The 21,425-nt window shown below is 37.0% G+C and overlaps 1 protein-coding gene and 1 long non-coding RNA gene across 2 annotated transcripts in view; one reads left to right on the forward strand and one right to left on the reverse strand.

Annotated features, from left to right (window-relative positions):
• The window catches only part of LOC309977891, a 1,160,683-nt gene that overhangs the window by 999,964 nt on the left and 139,294 nt on the right, over window positions 1-21,425 (forward strand). The gene's annotated exons all lie outside the window — the stretch shown is intronic.
• POF1B (POF1B actin binding protein) overlaps window positions 1-21,425 on the reverse strand; it is a gene marked incomplete at both ends in the record, with an annotated part of 99,815 nt that overhangs the window by 11,112 nt on the left and 67,278 nt on the right. The window contains 6 exon segments of the mRNA XM_082864384.1: window positions 12,759-12,841; window positions 13,657-13,785; window positions 15,436-15,555; window positions 15,873-16,025; window positions 17,049-17,162; window positions 17,993-18,085. Coding sequence (XP_082720510.1) covers window positions 12,759-12,841; window positions 13,657-13,785; window positions 15,436-15,555; window positions 15,873-16,025; window positions 17,049-17,162; window positions 17,993-18,085 — 692 coding nt within the window.

The raw sequence follows: 21,425 nt of genomic DNA on the forward strand, positions 1-21,425 counted from the left end.
CAATTACAGGAAAAAATCTGTAAAAAATACCAATACATGGAGGCTAAACAATACACTTCTAAATAACCAAGAGATCACTGAAGAAATCAAAGAGGAAATCAAAAAATACCTAAAAACAAATGATAATGAAAACACGACGACACAAAACTCATGGGATGCAGCAAAAGCACTTCTAAGTGGGAAGTTTATAGCAATAAAATCCTACCTCAAGAAACAAAAAACACCTCAAATAAACAACCTAACCTTACACCTAAAGCAATTAGAGAAAGAATAAAATAACCCCACAGTTAGCAGAAGGAAAGAAATCATAAAGATCAGATCAGAAATAAATGAAAAAGAAATGAAGGAAACGATGGCAAAGATCAATAAAACTAAAAGCTGCTTGTATGAGAAGATAAACAAAATTGTTAACCATTAGCTGGACTCATGAAGAAAAAAAAGTAGAAGACTCAAATCAACAGAATTGGAAATGAAAAAGGAGAAGTAACAACTGACATTGCAGAAATACAAAGGATCATAAGAGATTACTAGAAGCAAGTGTATGCCAATAAAAAGGACAACGTGGAAGAAATGGACAAATTCTTAGAAAAGCACAATCTTCCCAGACTGAACCAGGAAGAAACAGAAAATATAAACAGACCAATCACAAGCACTGAAATTGAAACTGTGATTAAAAATCTTCCAACAGGGCTTCCCTGGTGGTGCAGTGATTGGGAGACCACCTGCCAATGCAGGGGACACAGGTTCGTGCCCCAGTCTGGGAATATCCTACATGCCACGGAGTGGCTGGGCCCGTGAGCCATGGACGCTGAGCCTGCGCATCCAGAGCCTGTGCTCCACAATGTGAGAGGCCACAACAGTGAGAGGCCCACGTACAGAAAAAAAAAATCTTCCAATGAACAGAAGCCCAGGACCAGATGGCTTCACAGGTGAATTCTTTCAAACATTTACCGAAGAGCTAACACCTATCCTTCTCAAACTCTTCCAAAATATATTAGACGGTGGAAAATTCCCAAACTCATTCTACAAGGCCACCATCACCCTGATACCAAAACCAGACAAAGAGTTCACAGAGAAAGAAAACTACAGGCCAATATTAGTGATGAACATAGATGCAAAAATCCTCAACAAAATACTAGCAAACAGAATCCAACAGCACCTTAAAAGGATCATACACCATTATCAAGTGAGGTTTATATCAGGAATACAAGGATTCTTCAGTATAGGCAAATCAATCAATGTGATACACCGTATTAACAAATTGAAAAGAATCCATACCAGAAAAGAAGAAGTGAAGCTGTCACTGTTTGCAGATGACATGATATATACATAAAATATCCTAAAGATTCTACCATTAAACTAGTAAAGCTAATCAGTGAATTTGGAAAAGTTGCAGGATACAAAATACACAGAAGTCTCTTGCATTCCTATACACTAACAATAAAAGATCAGAAAGAGAAATTAAGGAAACAATCCCATTTACCATCACATCAAAAACAATAAAATAGCTAGGAATAAACATACCAAAGGAGGCAAAAGACCTGTACTCAGGAAACTACAAGATGTCGATGAAAGAAAACAAAGATGACACAAACAGCTGGAGATATACCATAGTCTTAGATTGGAAGAATCAATATTGAGAAAATGACTATACTACCCAAAGTAATCTACAGATTCAATGCAATCCTTAACAAATTACCAATGGCATTTTTCAAGGAAGTAGAACAAAAACTTTTACAATTTGTATGGAAACAGAAAAGACCATGAATAGTCACAGGAATCCTGAGACAGAAAAACAGAGCTAGAGGAATCAGGCTTCCTGATTTCAGACTATACTACAAAGCTACAGTCATCAAGACAGTATGGTACCAGCACAAAATAGAAATATAGATCAATGGAACTGGATAGAAAGCCCAGAGATAAACCCACACACCTATGGTCATGTAATCTATGACTAATGAGGCAAGAATATACAATGTAGAAAAAACAGTCTCTTCAAAAAGTGGTGCTGGGAAAACTGGAGAGCTACATGTAAAAGAATGAAGTTAGAACACTCCCTAACACCATACTCAAAAATAAACTCAAAATGGATTAAAGACCTAAATGTAAGGCCAAAAACTATAAAACTCTTAGAATAAAACATAGGTAGAATACTCTTTGATATGAAGCACAGCAAACTGTTTTTCAGTCCACCTCCTAGCATAGTGAAAGTGAAAACAAAAATAAACATATGGGATCTAATTAAACTTAAAAACTTTTGCACAATGAAGGAAGCCATAAACAAAACAAAAAGAGAATCCACAGAGTGGGAGAAAATATTTCCAAATGAAGCAACCCACAAGGGGTTAATCTCCAAACTATACAAATAGTTCGTGAAGCTCAATATCAAAAAAACAAAAAAACCCAATCGAAAAATGGGCTGAAAATCTAAATAGACATTTCTCCAAAGAAGACATACAGGTGGGCAAAAAGCACATGAAAAGATGCTTAGCATTGCTAATTATTAGAAAAATGCAAATCAAAACTACAACGAGGGAGGCTTCCAGGAAGATGGCGAAAGAATAAAATGTGGAGATCACCTTCCTCCCCACAGATACACCAGAAATACATCTACACATGGAACAACTCCCACAGAACACCTACTGAATGTTGGCAAAAGGCCTCCGACCTCCCCAAACACAAGAAACCCCCACGTACCTGGATAGGGCAAAAGAAAAAAGAATAAACAGAGACAAAAGGATAGGGACGGGACCTGCACCAGTGTGAGGGAGCTGTGAAGGAGGAAACGTTTCCACACACTAGGAAGCCCCTTCGTGGGCGGAGACTATGGGTGGTGGAGGGGGAAAGTTTTGGAGCCACGGAGGAAAGCACAGCCACAGGGATGCAGAGGGCAAAGTGGGGATATTCCCGCACAAAGGATTGGTGCCGACTGGCACTCAGCAGCCCGAGAGGCTTGTCTGCTCACCCGCCCCAGTGGGCACGGCTGGGAGCTGAGGCTCGAGCTTTGGTCGGAGCTCCGGGAAAGGACTGGTGTTGGCGCCGTGAACACAGCCTGCAGGGGGTTAGTTCACCACAGCTAGCCAGGAGGGAGTCTGGGGAAAAGTCTGGACCTGCCGAAGAGGCAAGAGACTTTTTCTTCCCTCTTTGTTTCCTGGTGCGTGAGGAGAGGGGATTACGAGCGCTGCTTAAAGGAGCTCCAGAGACAGGCGTGAGCCACAGCTAAAAACGAGGACCCCAGAGACGGGCATAAGATGCTAAAGCTGTTGCTGCCACCACCAAGAAGCCTGTGTGTGAGCCCAGGTCACTATCCACACCCCCTTTCCAGGGAGCCTGTGCAGCCCGCCACTGCCAGGGTCCCAGGATCCAGGGACAACTTCCCTGGGAGAATGCACAGTGCGCCTCAGGCTGGTGCAATGTCACACCGGCGGCAGCGCAGGCTCGCCCGGCATTCCGTGCCCCTCCCTAACCCGCCCCCTGCCGGCCTGAGTGAGGCAGAGTCCCTGAAGCAGCTGCTCCTTTAACCCCATCCTGTCTGAGCAAAGAACACACGCCCTCTGGCGACCTACATGCAGAGGTGGGGCCAAATCCAAAGTTGAGCCCCGGGTGTTGTGAGAGCAAAGAACAGAAAGGGAAATCTCTCCCAGCAGCCTCAGAAGCAGCGGATTAAAGCTCCACAATCAACTTGATGTACCCTGCATCTGTGGAATACATGAATAGACAACGAACCATCCCAAATTGAGGAGGTGGACGTTGAGAGCAAGATTTATGATATTTTCCCCTTTTCCTCTTTTTGTGAATGTGTATGTGTATGCTTCTGTGTGAGATTTTGTCTGTATAGCTTTGCATACACCATTTGTCCTAGGGTTCTATCTGTCCATTTATTATTTTTCTTAATAATTATTTTAATAACTTTATTTTACCTTTATTTTATTTTACTTTATCTTCTTTCTTTTTTCCCTTCCTTCCCTCCTTCCTCCCTCCTTCCTCCCTCCCTCCCTCCCTCCCTCCCTCCCTCCCTCCTTCCCTCCTTCCTTCCTTCCTTCCTTTCTTCCTTTCTTTCTTCTTCTACTAATTCTTTCTTTCTACTTTTTCTCCCTTTTATTCTGAGACGTGTGGATGCAAGGCTCTTGTTGCTGCAGCCAAGAGTCACTGCTGTGCCTCTGAGGTGCGCAAGCCAACTTCAGGACACTGGTCCACAAGAGACCTCCCAGCTCCACATAATATCAAACAGCGAAAATCTCCCAGAGATATCCATCTCAACACCAGCAGCCAGCTTCACTCAACAACCAGCAAGCTACAGTGCTGGACACCCTATGCCAAACAACTAGCAAGACAGGAATACAGCCCTAACTGTTAGCAGAGAGGATGCCTAAAATCATAGTAAGTCCACAGACACCCCAAAACACACCACCACACGTGGATCTTCCCACCAGAAAGACAAGATAGAGCCTCATTCACCAGAACACAGGCACTAGTCCCCTCCACCACGAAGCCTACACAACCAACAGAACCAACTTTAGACACTGGGGGAAGACACTAAAAACAATGGGAACTACGAACCTGCAGCCTGCAAAAAGGAGACCCCAAACACAGTAAGAAAAGCAAAATGAGAAGACAGAAAAACACACAGCAGTTGAAGGAAAAAGATAAAAACCCACCAGACCTAACAAATGAAGAGTAAATAGGCAGTCTACCTGAAAAAGAATTCAGAATAATGATAGTAACGATGATCCAAAATATTGGAAATACAATAGACAAAAGGCAAGAAACATTTAACAAGGACCTAGAAGAACTAAAGATGAAACAAGCAACGATGAACAACACAATAAATGAAATTAAAAATACTTTAGATGGGATCAATAGCAGAATAACTGAGGCAGAAGAACGGGAAATTGATGTGGAAGATAAAATAATGGCAATAACTACTGCAGAGCAGTATAAAGATAAAAGAATGAAAAGAACTGAGGACAGTCTCAGAGACCTCTGGGGCAACATTAAACACACCAACACTCGAATTATAGGGGTTCCAGATTAAGAGAAAAGGAAAGGGACTGAGAAAATATTTGAAGAGATTATAGTTGAAAACTTCCCTAAAATGGGAAAGGAAATAGTTAATCAAGTCCAGGAAGCACAGAGAGTGCTATACAGGATAAATCCAAGGAGAAGTATGCCAAGATACATATTAATCAAACTGTCAAAAATTAAATACAAAGAAAACATATTAAAAGCAGCAAGGGAAAAACAACAAATAACACACAAGGGAATCCCTGTAAGGTTAACCGCTGACCTTTCAGCAGAAACTCTGCAAGCCAAAAGGGACTGGCAGGATATATTTAAAGTGATGAAGGAGAAAACCCTGCAACCAAGACTGCTCTACCCAGCAAGGATCTCATTCAGATTTGGTGGAGAAATTACAACCTTTACAGACAAGCAAAAGCTGAAAGAGTTCAGCACCACCAAACCAGCTTTTCAACAAATACTAAAGGAACTTATCTAGGCAAGAAACAGAAGAGAAGGAAAAGACCTACAATAACAAACACAAAACAATTAAGAAAATGGGAATAGGAACATCCGTATCCATAATTACCTTAAATGTAAATTGACTAAATGCTCCCATCACAGAAACAGATTGGCTGAATTGATACAAACACAAGACCCATATATATGCTGTCTACAAGACACCCACTTCAGACCTAGACACACATACAGACTGAAAGTAAGGGGATGGAAAAAGTTATTCCAAGCAAATGGAAACAAAAAGAAAGCTGGAGTAGCAGTTCTCATATCAGACAAAATAGACTTTAAAATAAAGACTATTAGAAGAGACAAAGTAGGACACTACATAATGATCAAGGGATCGATCCAAGAAGAAGATATAACAATTGTAAATATTTATGCACCCAAAATAGGAGTACTTCAATACATAAGGAAAATACTAACAGCAATAAAAGGGGAAATCGACAGTAACACATTCATAGTAGGGGACATAAACACCCCACTTACACCAATGGACAGATCATCCAAAATGAAAATAAATAAGGAAACACAAGCTTTATATGATACATTAAACAAGATGGACTTAATTGATATTTATAGGACATTCCATCCAAAACAACAGAATACACATTTTTCTCAAGTACTCATGGAACATTCTAAAGGATAGATCATATCTTGTGTCACAATCAAGCCTTGGTAAATTTAAGAAAATTGAAGTTGTATCAAGTATCTTTTCTGATCACATGCTATGAGACTAGATATCAATTACAGGAAAAGATCTCTAAAAAATACAAACACATGGAGGCTAAACAATACACTACTTACTAACAAAGTGATCACTGAAGAAATAAAAGAGGAAATGAAAAAATACCTAGAAATAAATGACAATGGAGACACGATGACCCAAAACCTATGGGATGCAGCAAAAGCAGTTCTACAAGGGAAGTATTTAGCAATACAATCCTACCTTAAGAAACAGGAAACATCTCGAAAAAACAACCTAACCTTGCACCTAAAGCAATTAGAGAAAGAAGAACAAAAAAATCCCGAAGTTAGCAAAAGTAAAGAAAGCATAAAGATCAAATCAGAAATCAATGATAAAGGAATGAAGGAAACGATAGCAAAGATCAATAAAACTAAAAGCTGGTTCTTTGAGAAGATAAACAAAAGTGATAAACCATTAGTCAGACTCATCAGGAAAAAAGGGAGAAGACTCAAATCAATAGAATTAGAAATGAAAAAGGAGAAGTAACAACTGACACTGCAGAAATAAAAAAGATCATGAGAGATTACTGCAAGCAACTCTATGCCAATGAAATGGACAACCTGGAAGAAATGGACAAATTCTTAGAAATGCACAGGCTGCCAAGACTGAATCAGGACGAAATAGAAAATATGAGCAGACCAATCACAAGCACTGAAATTGAAACTGCGATTAAAAATCTTCAAACAAACAAAAGCCCAGGACAAGATGCCTTCACAGGCGAATTCTATCAAACATTTAGAGAAGAGCTAACACCTATCCTTCTCAAACTCTTCCAAAATACAGCAGAGGGAGGAACACTCCCAAACTCATTCTATGAAGCCACCATCACCTTGATACCAAAACCAGACAAGGTTGTAACAAACAAAGAAAACTACAGGCCAATATCACTGATGAATATAGATGCAAAAATCCTCAACAAAATACTAGCAAACAGAATCCAACAGCACATTAAAAGGATCATACAACATGATCAAGTGGGGTTTATTCCAGGAATGCAAGGATTCTTCAATATACGCAAATCAATCACTGCGATACACCATATTAACAAATTGAAGGAAAAAAACCATATGATCATCTCAATAGATGCAGAGAAAGCTTTCGACAAAATTCAACACCTATTTATGATAAAAACTCTGCAGAAAGTAGGCATAGAGGCAACTTTCTTCAACACAATAAAGGCCATATATGACAAACCCACAGCCAACATCATCCTCAATGGTGAAAAACTGAAACCATTTCCACTAAGATCAGGAACAAGACAAGGTTGCCCATTCTCACCACTCTTATTCAATATAGTTTTGGAAGTTTTAGCCACAGCAATCAGAGAAGAAAAGGAAATAAAAGGAATCCAAATCAGAAAAGAAGAAGTAAATCTGTCACTGTTTGCAGATGACATAATACTATACATAGAGAATCCTAAAGGTGCTACCAGGAAACTACTACAACTAATCAATGAAATTGGTAAAGTAGAAGGATACAAAATTAATGCACAGAAATCTCTGGCATTCCTATACACCAATGATGAAAAATCTGAAAGTGAAATCAAGAAAACACTCTCATTTACCATTGCAACAAAAAGAATAAAATATCTAGGAATAAATCTACCTAAGGAGACAGAAGACCTGTACGCCGAAAATTATAAGACACTGATGAAAGAAATTAAATATGAAACAAATAGATGGAGAGATATACCATGTTCTTGCATTGGAAGAATCAACTTTGTGAAAATGACTCTACTACCCAAAGCAATCTACACATTCAATGCAATCCCTATCAAAACACCATTGGCATTTTTCACAGGACTAGAACAAAAAATTTCACAATTTGTATGGAAACACAAAAGACCCCGAATAGCAAAAGCAATCTTGAGAATGAAAAACGGAGCTGGAGGAATCAGGCTCCCTGCCTTCAGACTATAGTACAAAGGTACAGTCATCAAGAAAGTATGGTACTGGCACAAAAACAGAAATATAGATCAACGGAACAGGATAGAAAGCCCAGAGATAAACCCACACACATATGGTCACCTTATCTTTGATAAAGAAGGCGGGAATGTACAGTGGAGAAAGGACACCCTCTTCAATAAGTGGTGCTGGGAAAACTGGACAGGTACATGTAAAAGTATGAGATTTGATCACTCCCTAACACCATACACAAAAATAAGCTCAAAATGGATTAAAGACTTAAATGTAAGGCAAGAAACTATCAAACACTTAGAGGAAAACATAGGCAGAACACTCTATGACATAAATCACAGCAATATCCTTTATGACCCACTTCCTAGAGAAATGGAAATAAAAAGAAAAATAAACAAACGGGATCTAATGAAAGTTCAAAGCTTTTGCACAGCAAAGGAAACCATAAACAAGACAAAAAGACAACCCTCAGAATGGGAGAAAATATTTGCAAATGAAGCAACTGACAAAGGATTAATCTCCAAAATTTGTAAGGAGCACATGCAGCTCAATAACAAAAAAAACAAATAACCCAATCCAAAAATGGGCAGAGGTCCTAAATAGACATTTCTCCAAAGAAGATATACAGACTGCCAACAAACACATGAAAGAATGCTCAACATCATTAATCATTAGAGAAATGAAAATCAAAAGTACAATGAGATATCATCTCACACCAATTAGAATCACCATCATCAAAAAATCTAGAAACAATAAATGCTGAATAGGGTGTGGAGAAAAGGGAACACTCTTGCACTGCTGGTGGTAATGTGAATTGGTACAGCCACTATGGAGAACAGTATGGAGGTTCCTTAAAAAAGTGCAAGTAGAACTACCATATGACACAGCAATCCCACTACTGGGCATATACCCTGAGAAAACCATAATTCAAAAAGAGTCATGTACCAAAATGTTCATTGCAGCTCTATATACAATAGCCCGGAGACAGAAACAACCTAAGTGTCCATCATTGGATGAATGGATAAAGAAGATGTGGCCCATATATACAATGGAATATTACTCAGCCATAAAAAGAAACAAAATTGAGCTATTTGTAATGAGGTGGATAGACCTAGAGTCTGTAATATAGAGTGAAGTTAGTCAGAAAGAGAAAGGCAAATACTGTATGCTAACACATATATATGGAATTTAAGAAAAAAATGTCATGAAGAACCTAGGGGTAAGACAGGAATAAAGGCACGGACCTACTAGAGAATGAACTTGAGGATATGGGGAGGGGGAAGGGTAAGCTGTGAGAAAGCAAGAGAGAGGCGTGGACATATATACACTACCAAACGTAAGGTAGATAGCTAGTGGGAAGCAGCCGCATAGCACATGGAGAGCAGCTCGGTGCTTTGTGACCGCCTGGAGGGGTGGGATAGGGAAGTTGGGAGGGAGGGAGATGCAAGAGGGAAGAGATATGGGAACATATGTATATGTATAACTGAATCACTTTGTTATGAAACAGAAACTAACACATCATTGTAAAGCAATTATACTCCATTAAAGATGTAAAAACAAAACAAAACCAACAAAAAGACTACAATGAGGTTTCACCTCACACCAGTCAAAATGGCTATCATCAAAAAGTTTACATACAATAAATGCTGGACAGGGTATGGATAAAGGACAACCCTCCTACACTGTTGTTGGGAATGTCAATTGGTACAGCCACTATGGAGAGCAGTATGGAGATTCCTTAAAAAACTAAAAATAGAACTACCATATTACCCAGCAACCCAACTCCTGGGCATATTTCTGGAGAAAACCATAATTCAAAAAATACATGCAGAACAGTGTTCACTGCATCACTAGTTACAGTAGCTGGGACATGGAAGCAACCTAAATGTTCATCAAAAGAGGAATGGATAAAGAAGATGCAGTACATATACACAGTGGACTCTTGCATAAAATAACAAAATAATGCCATTTGTGGCAACATGGATGGACCTAGAGATTGTCATAGTGAGTAAAGTAAGTCAGACACAGAAAGACAAATACCATATGATATCGCTTATGTGTGGGATCTATAAAAAAGTGTGCAAATGAACTTACTTAGAAAACAGAAGTAGAGTCACAGATGTAGAAAACAATCATTGTTACCAGGGGATAAGCGGAGGAGGGATACATTGGGAGGTTGAGATGGACATAAACACACTACTATATATAAAATAGATAACTAATAAGGACCTACTGTATAGCACAGGGAAATCTACTCAGTACTCTGTACTGGCCTGTATGGGAAAAGAATCTAAACAAAGAGTGGATATATGTATATGTATAACTGATTCACTTTGCTGTACACCTGAATGTTAACACAACATTGTAAATCGACTATACTCCAATAAAATTTTTAGAAAAAGAAATTAAAGAGGTTCTAAATTGAAAAGGATCCCATGCTTATTGACCAGAAGACAGTTTTGTTTACATGGCAATAATACCTGAAGTGTCCTACATATTCAATGAATTTTCTGTAAAAATTCCAGTGGGATCTTTTTTAACAGAAATTAACAAGCTTAACCTAAATCCCATATGGAAAAGCAAAAGACCACAAACAGCTAAAGCTTTCTTGAAAAGAAAAGTTTAGAGACTCACACTCCTGATTTCACAACTTCAATAAAATGCTATAATAATCAAGACAGTATGGTACTAGCATAAAGACAGATAAATAGATTAATGGAGTGAAACTGAAAGTCTACATATTTGCCCTTACATTTATGGTAGTTTGATTGACAAGGATGCCAAGTCAATTTAATGGGGGAAAGGATAGCATATTCCACAAATGAGTCTGGGACAACTGGATATCCCCATGCACAAGAATGAACTTGGATACCTAATTTACAATATATAAAAAATTAACTCTGGGCTTCCCTGGTGTCACAGTGGCTGAGAGTCCGCCTGCCGATGCAGGGGACGCGGGTTCGTGCCCCGGTCCGGGAGGATCCCACGTGCCGCGGAGCGGCTGGGCCCGTGGGCCATGGCTGCTGAGCCTGCGCGTCCGGAGCCTGTGCTCCGCAACGGAAGGGGCCACAGCGGTGAGAGGCCCGCGTACCGCAAAAAAAAAAAAAAAAAAATTAACTCAAATGGATCCTAAATCTAAATGTAATAGATAAAAATATAAAACTCTTTAGAAGACAATGTGGGTGTAAATATTAATGACCTTGTATTAGTCAATGGTTTCTTACATATGATACCAAAAGCACAAGTGAGTAAAGAAAAAAATAGATGTATTGGACTTTCTCAAAATTAAAAACTTGTGCTACAAATGATACAATCAAGATAGTGAAAAGACAATCCATGGAATGGAAGAAAATGTTTGCAAATCATGTCTCTGATAAGGGACTTGTATCCAGAATATATAAATACCTCTTGCAATTCAACAATAAAATAGCAAATAATACAATTTAAAAATGAAGAAAGACTTTAGTCATTTCTTCAAGAAGATATACAAATGCTCAGTAAGCACATGAAAAAATACTATGCAACACTAATTATTGGAGAACTACAAATCAAGAGTGCAATGAGATACCACTTCGAACCCCTTAGAATGGCTACAATCCAACAGATGGACAATAACAAATGTTTGGGAGGAGGGAGAGAAATTGGAATCCTCTTACATCACTGGTGGGAATGTAAAATGGTGCAGCTGTTTTGGAAAAGTCTAGCAGTTCTTCAAAAAGTTAAACAGAGTTACCATGTGCTCAGCAATTCTACTCTTCTTTATATACTCAAAGAAATGAACACATATGTCCACACAGATTTGTACCCAGATATTTACAGTAGCATTTTTCAAAATTGAAAACAGCCCCTAAATGTCCATCAGTTGATGAATGGATAAATAAAAGGTTGTACATCCATAAAATGGACTATTATTTAGTAACAAAAATCAATGAAGTACTGACACATGCTAAAACATGGATGAATCTTGAAAACATGCAAAGTGAAAGAATTCAGCCACCAAAGACCACATTTTGATTATCCCATTTATGTGAAATGTCAAAAACAGACTTTTGCTGAAACTATTCATAAAGAGTCACTTTCTATTTGGTTTTGCTAAATTGTTGAGATGTAAGCTATGGTCGTACTGCTAACATGAGGAGAGACCCTGCCTAAGAATGACGTCTATCCAGGAAAGAGCAGAGCCAAAAGATATACAGATTTCTGAAGACATATTTTGATCATACAAATCCATCTGGACACCAAGCAATCCCAATTACGTGAATTAACTAATTCCCAGTTTAAGTTGGGTTTCTGGCATGTGCAACTGAAAGAGCCCTGACTAATATGGTTGGTTAAACAACTAATTATTTGCTTTTCACTTTCATTGTATTTACTGTATTGTAAATACAGTAAAAGTGTGCTCTTGAATTTTATTGACCATAATAGCTATGTCTTTTTGTGAACATTCATTCTTCAGTAGAATTATTGACCAGCAGAAAATACCAAACTCTGTCTAGGGGCATATATATCAGTTAAACATGCTATAACTTGGATTATAACATAACCAAAGTCATATCCAAATTTCATTAAAAATACATTACTTTCTAGTGGTAATAGTTGTCCTTCCACCACTGGAGGGTTGGTTATGAGATGAATATATTTCTTGTCTCAACTTCGAGAGTTCCTTACAAATAAAAGACAATATAATCATTTGAAAACCATAGAAACATGAGGTAAGAGGTATGTTTGATAATTTAACAATGTTACTAAAGAATAATTACTTTTTTCCCTTCCTTTTTAGCCTTGAGGTAAGAATGTTCCAATCCCACTTGTTGAATTCCATATAGTCTTGCTTCATGGTACCTAATCAGTTACATTATAAGTCTCTGCAGTAATCCACTAACTGGTTCTATACTTAAGGGATAACATGAGATAGAATGGGCATGATTCTCAAGATGAAGATGTGAAAATTTTTGTTCCAAAAAGATTTAAATGTGTATCTATAGCAGAAAAATATGAAATTTCAATATGGAAGTAGATATTGTTTCATAACAGAAAATCTATCACTGAATGTTACTACAAATACCATTTGTTCAATAACAGCAATACAACATTAGCCACGATTTGGGTAGTTTCTTCCTTCAGTACCTATTTTATGACAGATCTTGGGCTACATGCTACAGACATAGAAAGGAATATAACACAGTCCCTTGCTGAAGCAGCTCACAGCCTTATTGGGAGTTTGACTGCCAATGAGGTAGAAAATCAATGTCTTAAAATTATTAAAGGCACAATAGCACATATTTTTTGCTTCAATTCTAGCTTTCATTTGAATTATTTCTCCTGAAATGTGAGTCTTCTACTTCTCGTAGGCACTCACATTCTACTTCATGAATAAAGTAAGTCTTGGAAACATGTCTTTTTATAGTTTGTGGGAAATATTTATCCTACAGGGCTGAGTTGTATGGTTTGTCTCCACCTTGACCCCTTCTCTGTTACCTCCGATTGATGCTTTATAAGGGAATCCTTCTCTTCCAGCAAGCTTGTCAGTTCATGAATCTTGAATTGGAAGTCACTGCAACTTCCTTCTCTTCTTGAAACATCTTTTTGGTACTGATTTAATTGAGTCTAAGGATTTAAAAAGAACCAAGAATTATTATAATTCTCATTAACAAAATGGGTAACTGAGTTCCAGAGAGGTTAAGTGACATAAAGTCATACAGCTAGTTATGAAATGAAGAGCAAAATACCAATAGTTATAAACATTTAAAGAGCTTTATGAATGTAATATGTGAACTGAAATGCCAATTAGGAATTTCTCACTTTTTTAAGATTTATTGTTTATTTTTGGCTGTGTCGGATCTTAGTTGCAGTACATGGGATCTTCATTGAGGCTTCTACCTAATTGTGGCATGTGGGGTTTCTCTTCTCTAGTTGTGGCGCGCAGGTTCCAGAGCACATGGGCTCTGTAGTTTGTGGCAACGTGGGCTCTCTAGTTGAGGTGCACGAGCTCAGTAGTTGTAGCATGTGGGCTCTAGCTGCCCCATGGTATGTGGGATCTTAGTTCCCTGATCAGGAATCGAACCCGAGTCCCCTGCATTGTAAGGTGGATTCTTTATCACTGGACCACCAGGGAAGTCCAATAAATTTCTCATTTTTAAAAGGTGACTTTACTATTTAGGCTTAAGCATTACTTAAGTAAAAGTCCTAGGCAACAAGAATTAAAATAAAGCTAAGAAAACAGGTACTTTATATTCCTTCAAATACTAATTAAGGAAAACTCAATAACAAATATTATATCATAATTTGCAGTTCACAACATATTCCTCCTGCATGACTCATCTCAGTCCTCACAGCAGCCGTCCGAGATAAGTATTATTATAATCTTTATTTACAAAACAGGTAAATGAGATCCAGAGACACGAAGGCACAACAGCTACTAAGCAACATAGCTGCAACTCCATGACAAGTCTTCCGACTGCAAATCCTGTCCATTTCCCTTTTTACTGCATTATGTGTGCACAGATGGCTGTTTAGGTTAAAGTGTTATTAGTAACGTTCAGATGGAAAATAAACCAGTGGAGGACATCTGCAAGAAACATCAGCAGACTTTTGAACAAATTCTATTTTGTTTCATTTTGATTTTTGGTAAAGACTGTACATTATATTTGGAGAGAAAAAACTGTGGTCAGTTTTTCTATTAAAATATTTGAGTTTATATAACTACAATTAGGAATCAGTAAATTAAGGGTTAGTCAATTTGACCTAGAATGACAAAATAAGGCAATGTATGTTTATTCTCACAAATATCACCTTAATTTTGATGCCAATTACAGGTATATAATTCAACAGTTCTTATCCATGTGCTTGACAAAACTCTTGCTAGCTATCATCCTTCAAAATCAAGTGAGGATATTTATGAAGTCAAATGCGGCTTCACTGGATAATCTTGAAAGTTGCTTGGCTGCATAGAGCAAGTTTAGGTAAGATCATAAAGTGTTCCCCTGTCACCATAAATAAATAAATAGAAATTAAAAATCAACAACCCTGCACTTAAGGTCTTCTTTTGCTTTCCTAGAAAAGATGAAGCTAAATTACAAGACAATTTAACAGTATTCCCTACATAGTGATATGTATTTAAAGAAATGGTTCTATGGCATACTCCTAAAACTCTACCTTTGGTTGATTTTTCTTTGTAGCATTAAACTTGAGACTATCATTATCTTATTAGAAAGTTTGTGCTGAACTGTGTATTTATGCAGTGTAGGATCTACATACCCTTAGTTTGCAGATCTCTCTATCTTTCTCCATTCTTAAGCTTTTTACCATCTCCATGTAATGGTTGCCAATCTCAGCCATTTTAGCCTGCAGCATCGGGCCTGTGCAAGTCTCTGAGAGCTACACAAGACAAAATAAATTTCTGTAGTTAGACTGTTATGAAGGAAACACATATTATATTACAAGACATTAATAGATGAAAACCACTTGATTAAACAAGACATTGAAATAATGAGAGTGATTTTTAGGAACTGCATTATACAGCACAGATGGCAGTGAGTTAAGACCTAACTGCATGTGAGATCATCAGAAAGCAGTCTACATATTTTCTCGAGATGAATTGGATATATGTATATATATATATATATATAGCCAATGCTAGGATTACAACCATATAACTAAGACAATAACACACATTTAAAACAAAATTTGAATACCTGCACTCTAAGATTTTTATTCTCTTGCTCTAAATTACGCTTACAGTATTCCAGTTCTTTTAGTTTATATTCTATGTCTGATAGTGTATGCCGAAGAGAAAGATTGTTTTCTTCCAATGCTTGGCATTTTGAGGTTGAGTCTTGAAGTCCTTGCTGTAAAGACACAGTAAATAAGACAAATGGATTCTACTTTTTGGGAGAGAGTGCTTTTAGTTGATTAATTCAATGAAACAAAGCAAATATTGATATTTTTCCATGCCCAGTTTTCTTATATATTTAACCTTAAAAGGTAAATTAAGGGCTTCCCTGGTGGCGCAGTGGTTGAGAGTCCACCTGCTGATGCAGGGGACTCGGGTTCGTGTCCCAGTCCGGGAAGATCCCACATGCCGTGGAGCGGTTAGGCCCGTGAGACATGGCCACTGAGCCTGCGCGTCTGGAGCCTGTGCTCCGCAACGGGAGAGGCCACAACAGTGAGAGGCCCGTGTACCGCAAAAAAAAAAAAAAAAAGGTAAGTTAAATCAGCTATGAAAGACATCATTACCCTCACTTGCCTATCTTGAGTGAGAAGGAATCAAGATCAGATGAATTTTCAGTGTACCAATCTAGCAATCTGACTCTTGCTGCTTTTTGACAATACTGTAACCTGCCTTTTAGTAGGCACCAAAATGACCATATGCCTGATTATGTGACAAATGAAAACTCAGCCAAATTTGGGACTGTCATGGGAATGAATTTTAAGAATGGACTGGCCTCAGAGACTCATTACGATTTCCTAAGAATCCTCTCTGCTCAGGTATCTGGAGAAATCTTCTAGAGTTCATTCATTCAGTTATTCATTGCACAAACATGTGTTAAGATCTACAAAAACTTTTCTATTGACACATTAGTAGATTAAATGAACGAGTGAACTTAGATTTTCAATATTTATACAATTTTTGTCACCCAACAAAACAGATAATTGTGGATAGTATATACTTTATATCTAAAATACTTGGGGTTATCTATTTTTCTGAGAGGGCTTCAGTATTTGGAAATACCTAAAGCCACTCAATTCCCATATGAACAAATTGTTCCATCATATTTAATTTTCTGGATTATATCTCATAACTCCAATGTGCTAGTAATTGTGCATATGAAAAACTATCAAATTTATTATCAAAGAAAATGTCAACTTACCTGCTGCTGGCGATTATTTGCTCTCACTGATGCTAAGAGTTCTTCATACTCTTTTATTTGAGTTTCTTTGAATGCCAAGTCTTTCTCAAGTCTTATCTTGTCATTTTCCAGTGACTAGAAGCAAAATTATTTATGACTCAGAATTACAGAATCCTGTCAGCAGTTATGTAATACAAAGACCTGTTTACATTGGAAGGTTTAAATAAGCACTTGTTTCATTTGTAATTGTTTAATAAAACGGAATTCTTAAAAGTTAATCAAACTATGGGATACAAAGGATTGAAAATTTAAAAACCTGCATCAATGGACATTTTGATGAATTGACTAATTGTAAGTACAATGAAGCAGAACCTTTTGAATTATTTTAATGTTTTTCTTCAATCTACAAAGACCCTTGTTAATCCCAGCAGGTGGTGAATTTTCAAATTAAGAGTCTAAATGTGTTCATCAGAACCCAGAAACAAGAAAGCCCACTCCAAAGTCCCCAAGGAGTTATTCATTGTATGGAAAGTATTCTGAATGTATCTAGCTGATGTCATGAAGAGCACCAATTAAAATAGAAAATGTTAAGTTCTTAGAGAAAGAAGTTTTCAAGTATTCAAATAAATTCAAAGTATGCTTTATTATTACAGAAAAGGGGAAATTATGAATCAGAGTCAGATTATTGTAATTTTACAAACTACTCTCTGGTTTTAAGCATTAAATTACCTTAGCGGTAAACTAAGTAGTAAGTGTTCACCCAACTTTCATTTTCACATTGGATAATTCTTTACTCCTCTCTCCCAACCCCAATTAACTATTTCAGGAAAATAACTATATCTGGGTGAGCACAATGTTGTTGTGTTGTATTAAATTTTAAAAAGATATACTGAATGCTTTGATTTCTATGTTATGAAGCTAGGATCTAGAAAAGATTTGGAAAGAAAAATCAAAATAAATGTTACTGTCAAGTCATTCTGAAGATTTCCAAGCTCCTCCCGTATGTTGCTGAATGTGGACAGCACTAGCCGGAGTGATTTATCAGACATACCCCTCATCTGGAGGAAGAAAATTATTGATGGTTTATTTTTACTAGCATTTAAAAATAGGCAGTATAAGTAATAATAATCTTATTTTTTCTATTCCTACAAGCAAACTTATTAACAGTTTCATTTTTGATATGGCAATATTAGAATAGTGATGCAGGGCATTTGGTCAATAACATGCATTAGTAATCCAAGCAATATCCCTGAAGAGTACCTGAAGAGATCATAGCTATGCTATTAAAACAAGGGTCTCTTATTTTTTCCATGATAAAGTATCATCTTTCTCATGACAGAAATGTATCATCAAATTCTTAAATTTACTTTTCTTCTCTCTTTAAAGATTAGAAAAGATGAGACAGTCAACCTTCAAGTAATAAATTGCATCTCCCTAAGTGTGTTGTCAAATGCATAGATTTTGCCTGAGTTGAGAAGAATCTAATACAAATTAAGTTTAACCTTGAAGTATAGAAATGTCTCAAAATTTAAAGAGGGAGAAAAACCCTTTAACTATATTAAACTCATTTCTTCAAAGAAAAGTGGTTTTGAAAACATGCAACTTCTGTTTCTGAAAAGATGGAGCAGAAATACTTTTCTCTATTTTTCCTGCTAAGTCTAACTAAAACCCCTGCACTTTATGTATAAAACAAACATAAAAAGACTCTGAAAGTTAAAAAAGAAGAATGAAGTCTGGTTGAGAACATTGGGAGCTAAGGAATAATACGGAAGTGATTTCCTGGGTTTTCTTTTTGCTTCATATATGAGTGGTATTGGGCAAACCAATAACAAAGAAACACCAGTGGATACAGACAACAAAAGTCCCTAGAAAAGCCTGCTCTTTCTACCCAAAGTACCATGAAAAGGGCAGCCTAGCAAGGCAGATAGCATTTAGATAATAACCAGTCTACTCCAGCCAAACACCACAGAAAAAACCTGCAACTCTATTCTACGCCCACCCAAACCATCAAAAGCCAAGAACATAGACTCTCTCTCTCAACCTCCCTGCTTGGGTGATGTCAGAGAATTCTTAGTGAAGTGTCAAGACTTTCATCATTGCCCAACAGAAATGAGTCCACTCACATTGCAGTGTCAGTAGAGGCCAACAAGGGAACAGTAACACAACACACCTCCCCATCCAAACCAGGGTGTTTTCAGTGGAAACCTAGTAGAGAGCCACACTTCCTACACCTGCCAAGGAAGAACAAAGAGCTACTCCCCCAACCTGTGTCAACAGAGGCAGAATGGGGAACCTGGACTTCCACCCCCACGTGGCAGTAACAAGTCATGCCCCTACTTCCCCTGTTGCTCAGTATCAGAGGAGGTCTGCTAAAACAGAAGATGTGAATAAGATCCAAAGTCAGAAAACAGTACCCAAAATGTCCAGGTTTCAATTTTAAAAAAGTCACTTATTCTAAGAACCAGGAAATCTCAACTTGGTAAGAAAAAAGGGTTAATACATGCCAACATCAAGATATCAGAAAAGTTAGAATTATCTGATAAGGATTTTAAGGCAGCCATTTTAAAAAGGTTTCAAAGTGACTAAATGTCCATCAACAGAGGAATGGATAAAGAAGATGTGGCACATATATACAATGGAATATTAGTCATAAAAAGGAACAAAATAGTGCCATTTGCAGAGATGTGGATGGATCTAGAAACAGTCATACAGAGTGAAGTAAGTCAAAAAGAGAAAAACAAATATCACATAATATCACTTATATGTGGAATCTAGAAAAATGGTAGAGAAGAACTTATTTGCAAAGTAGAAATAGAGTCACAGATGTAGAGAACAAACTTATGGTTACCAAGAGGGGAAGGGAGGGGTGGGATGAACTGAGAGATTGGGACTGACATAAATACACTACTATGTGTAAAATAGATAACGAATGAGAGCCTACTGTGTAGCACAGGGAACTCTACTCAGTGCTCTGTGGTGACCTAAATGGGAAGGAAATCTAAAAAAGAAGGGATATATGTGTATGTAAGACTGATTCACTTTGCTGTACAGCAAGAAACTAACACAACATTGTAAAGCAATGATACTCTAATAAAAATTAATTTAAAAAACACACCAAATTAAAAAAAGTTTCAACAAGAAATTGCAAAGATTTAAAACAAATAAAAAATAGAAAGTCTCAGCAACAAAACAGAAAATCTCAGAAAACAAACAGAAGCTATAAAGAGTAACTAAATGAAAATTTTAGAACTGAAAACTCAATAATTAAAAAGCAAAACAAAAACAAAAACCTCAGTGGATGGACTAAAAAGCAGAAAGGAAAGCATAGAGCAAAGAATCAGTGAACTTGAAGACAGAACAATAGAAAATACTGAGTTCTGAACATCAGAGAGAAAATAGGTTGGAAGAAAATTGAACAGAGCCTCAGTGTCCAGTGGGAGTATGACATATATCTAACATTCATGTCATCAGAATCCTAGAAGGAAAAAAGAAAGAGGGGAGAGCTGAAAAAGTATATGAAGAAATAATGGCTGTAAACTTCCCCAAATTAGCAAAAAAAATACACAGATTTAAGAAGTTGAGCAAACCCTAAACAGGATAGACCCAAAGAAATCCATGCCTGGACATATGAGGCAAACTTCTTAAAACTGAAGATAAATTTAAAATCTTAAAAGCAGCAAAAGAAACCTTAACTATTGGGAATAGCAATTCAAATGACAGCCGATTTCTCATGAAAAATCATAGAGGCCAGAAGGAAGTGGCATACATTTTTAAAGTGATGAAAGAAAAGAATTGTCAGCTACAAATTCTGTATGCAATGAAAACAACCTTTAGGAATGAAGGGAAAATCACATTTTCAGAGGAAAAGAAAAAGAATTTTTCACTAGCAGACCTACCCTTAAAAAAATGGCTGAAGGAAGTTCTCTGAAGAAAAAGAAAATGATAAAAGAAGAAATTTGGAATATCAAGAAGGAAGAAGTAACACAATAAGCAAAAATATAGGTAAATACAGTAGGCTTTCCTTCTCCTTTTGAATTTTCTAAATTATATTTGAAGATTGAAGCAAAATATATATATATATATATATATATATATATAACACTGTGTGATGTGGCTCTCAATGCCTGTAGAGGAAATATTTTAAAAATTATAAATGTGGAGGTTAAAGAAAGATAAAAGAAGCAAAATTTTCTGCAGTTCACTGAAACTGATAAAATGTTGACACCAATACACGGGGATAAGTTATGGGTATATAATGTAATACTTAGAGCAACCCCTAAAAAAGCTATACTACGTGATACACTCAGAAGCACTAGAGGTAAATCAAAATGGAATTCTAAAACATATTCAAGTAATCCACATGAAAGCAAGACAAAGAAAACAGAAACAAAAAACAGA

This window comes from Leucopleurus acutus (genome assembly GCF_964270905.1).
Source record: "Leucopleurus acutus genome assembly, chromosome: X".
In the NCBI taxonomy this organism is placed as follows: Eukaryota; Metazoa; Chordata; class Mammalia; order Artiodactyla; family Delphinidae; genus Leucopleurus; species Leucopleurus acutus.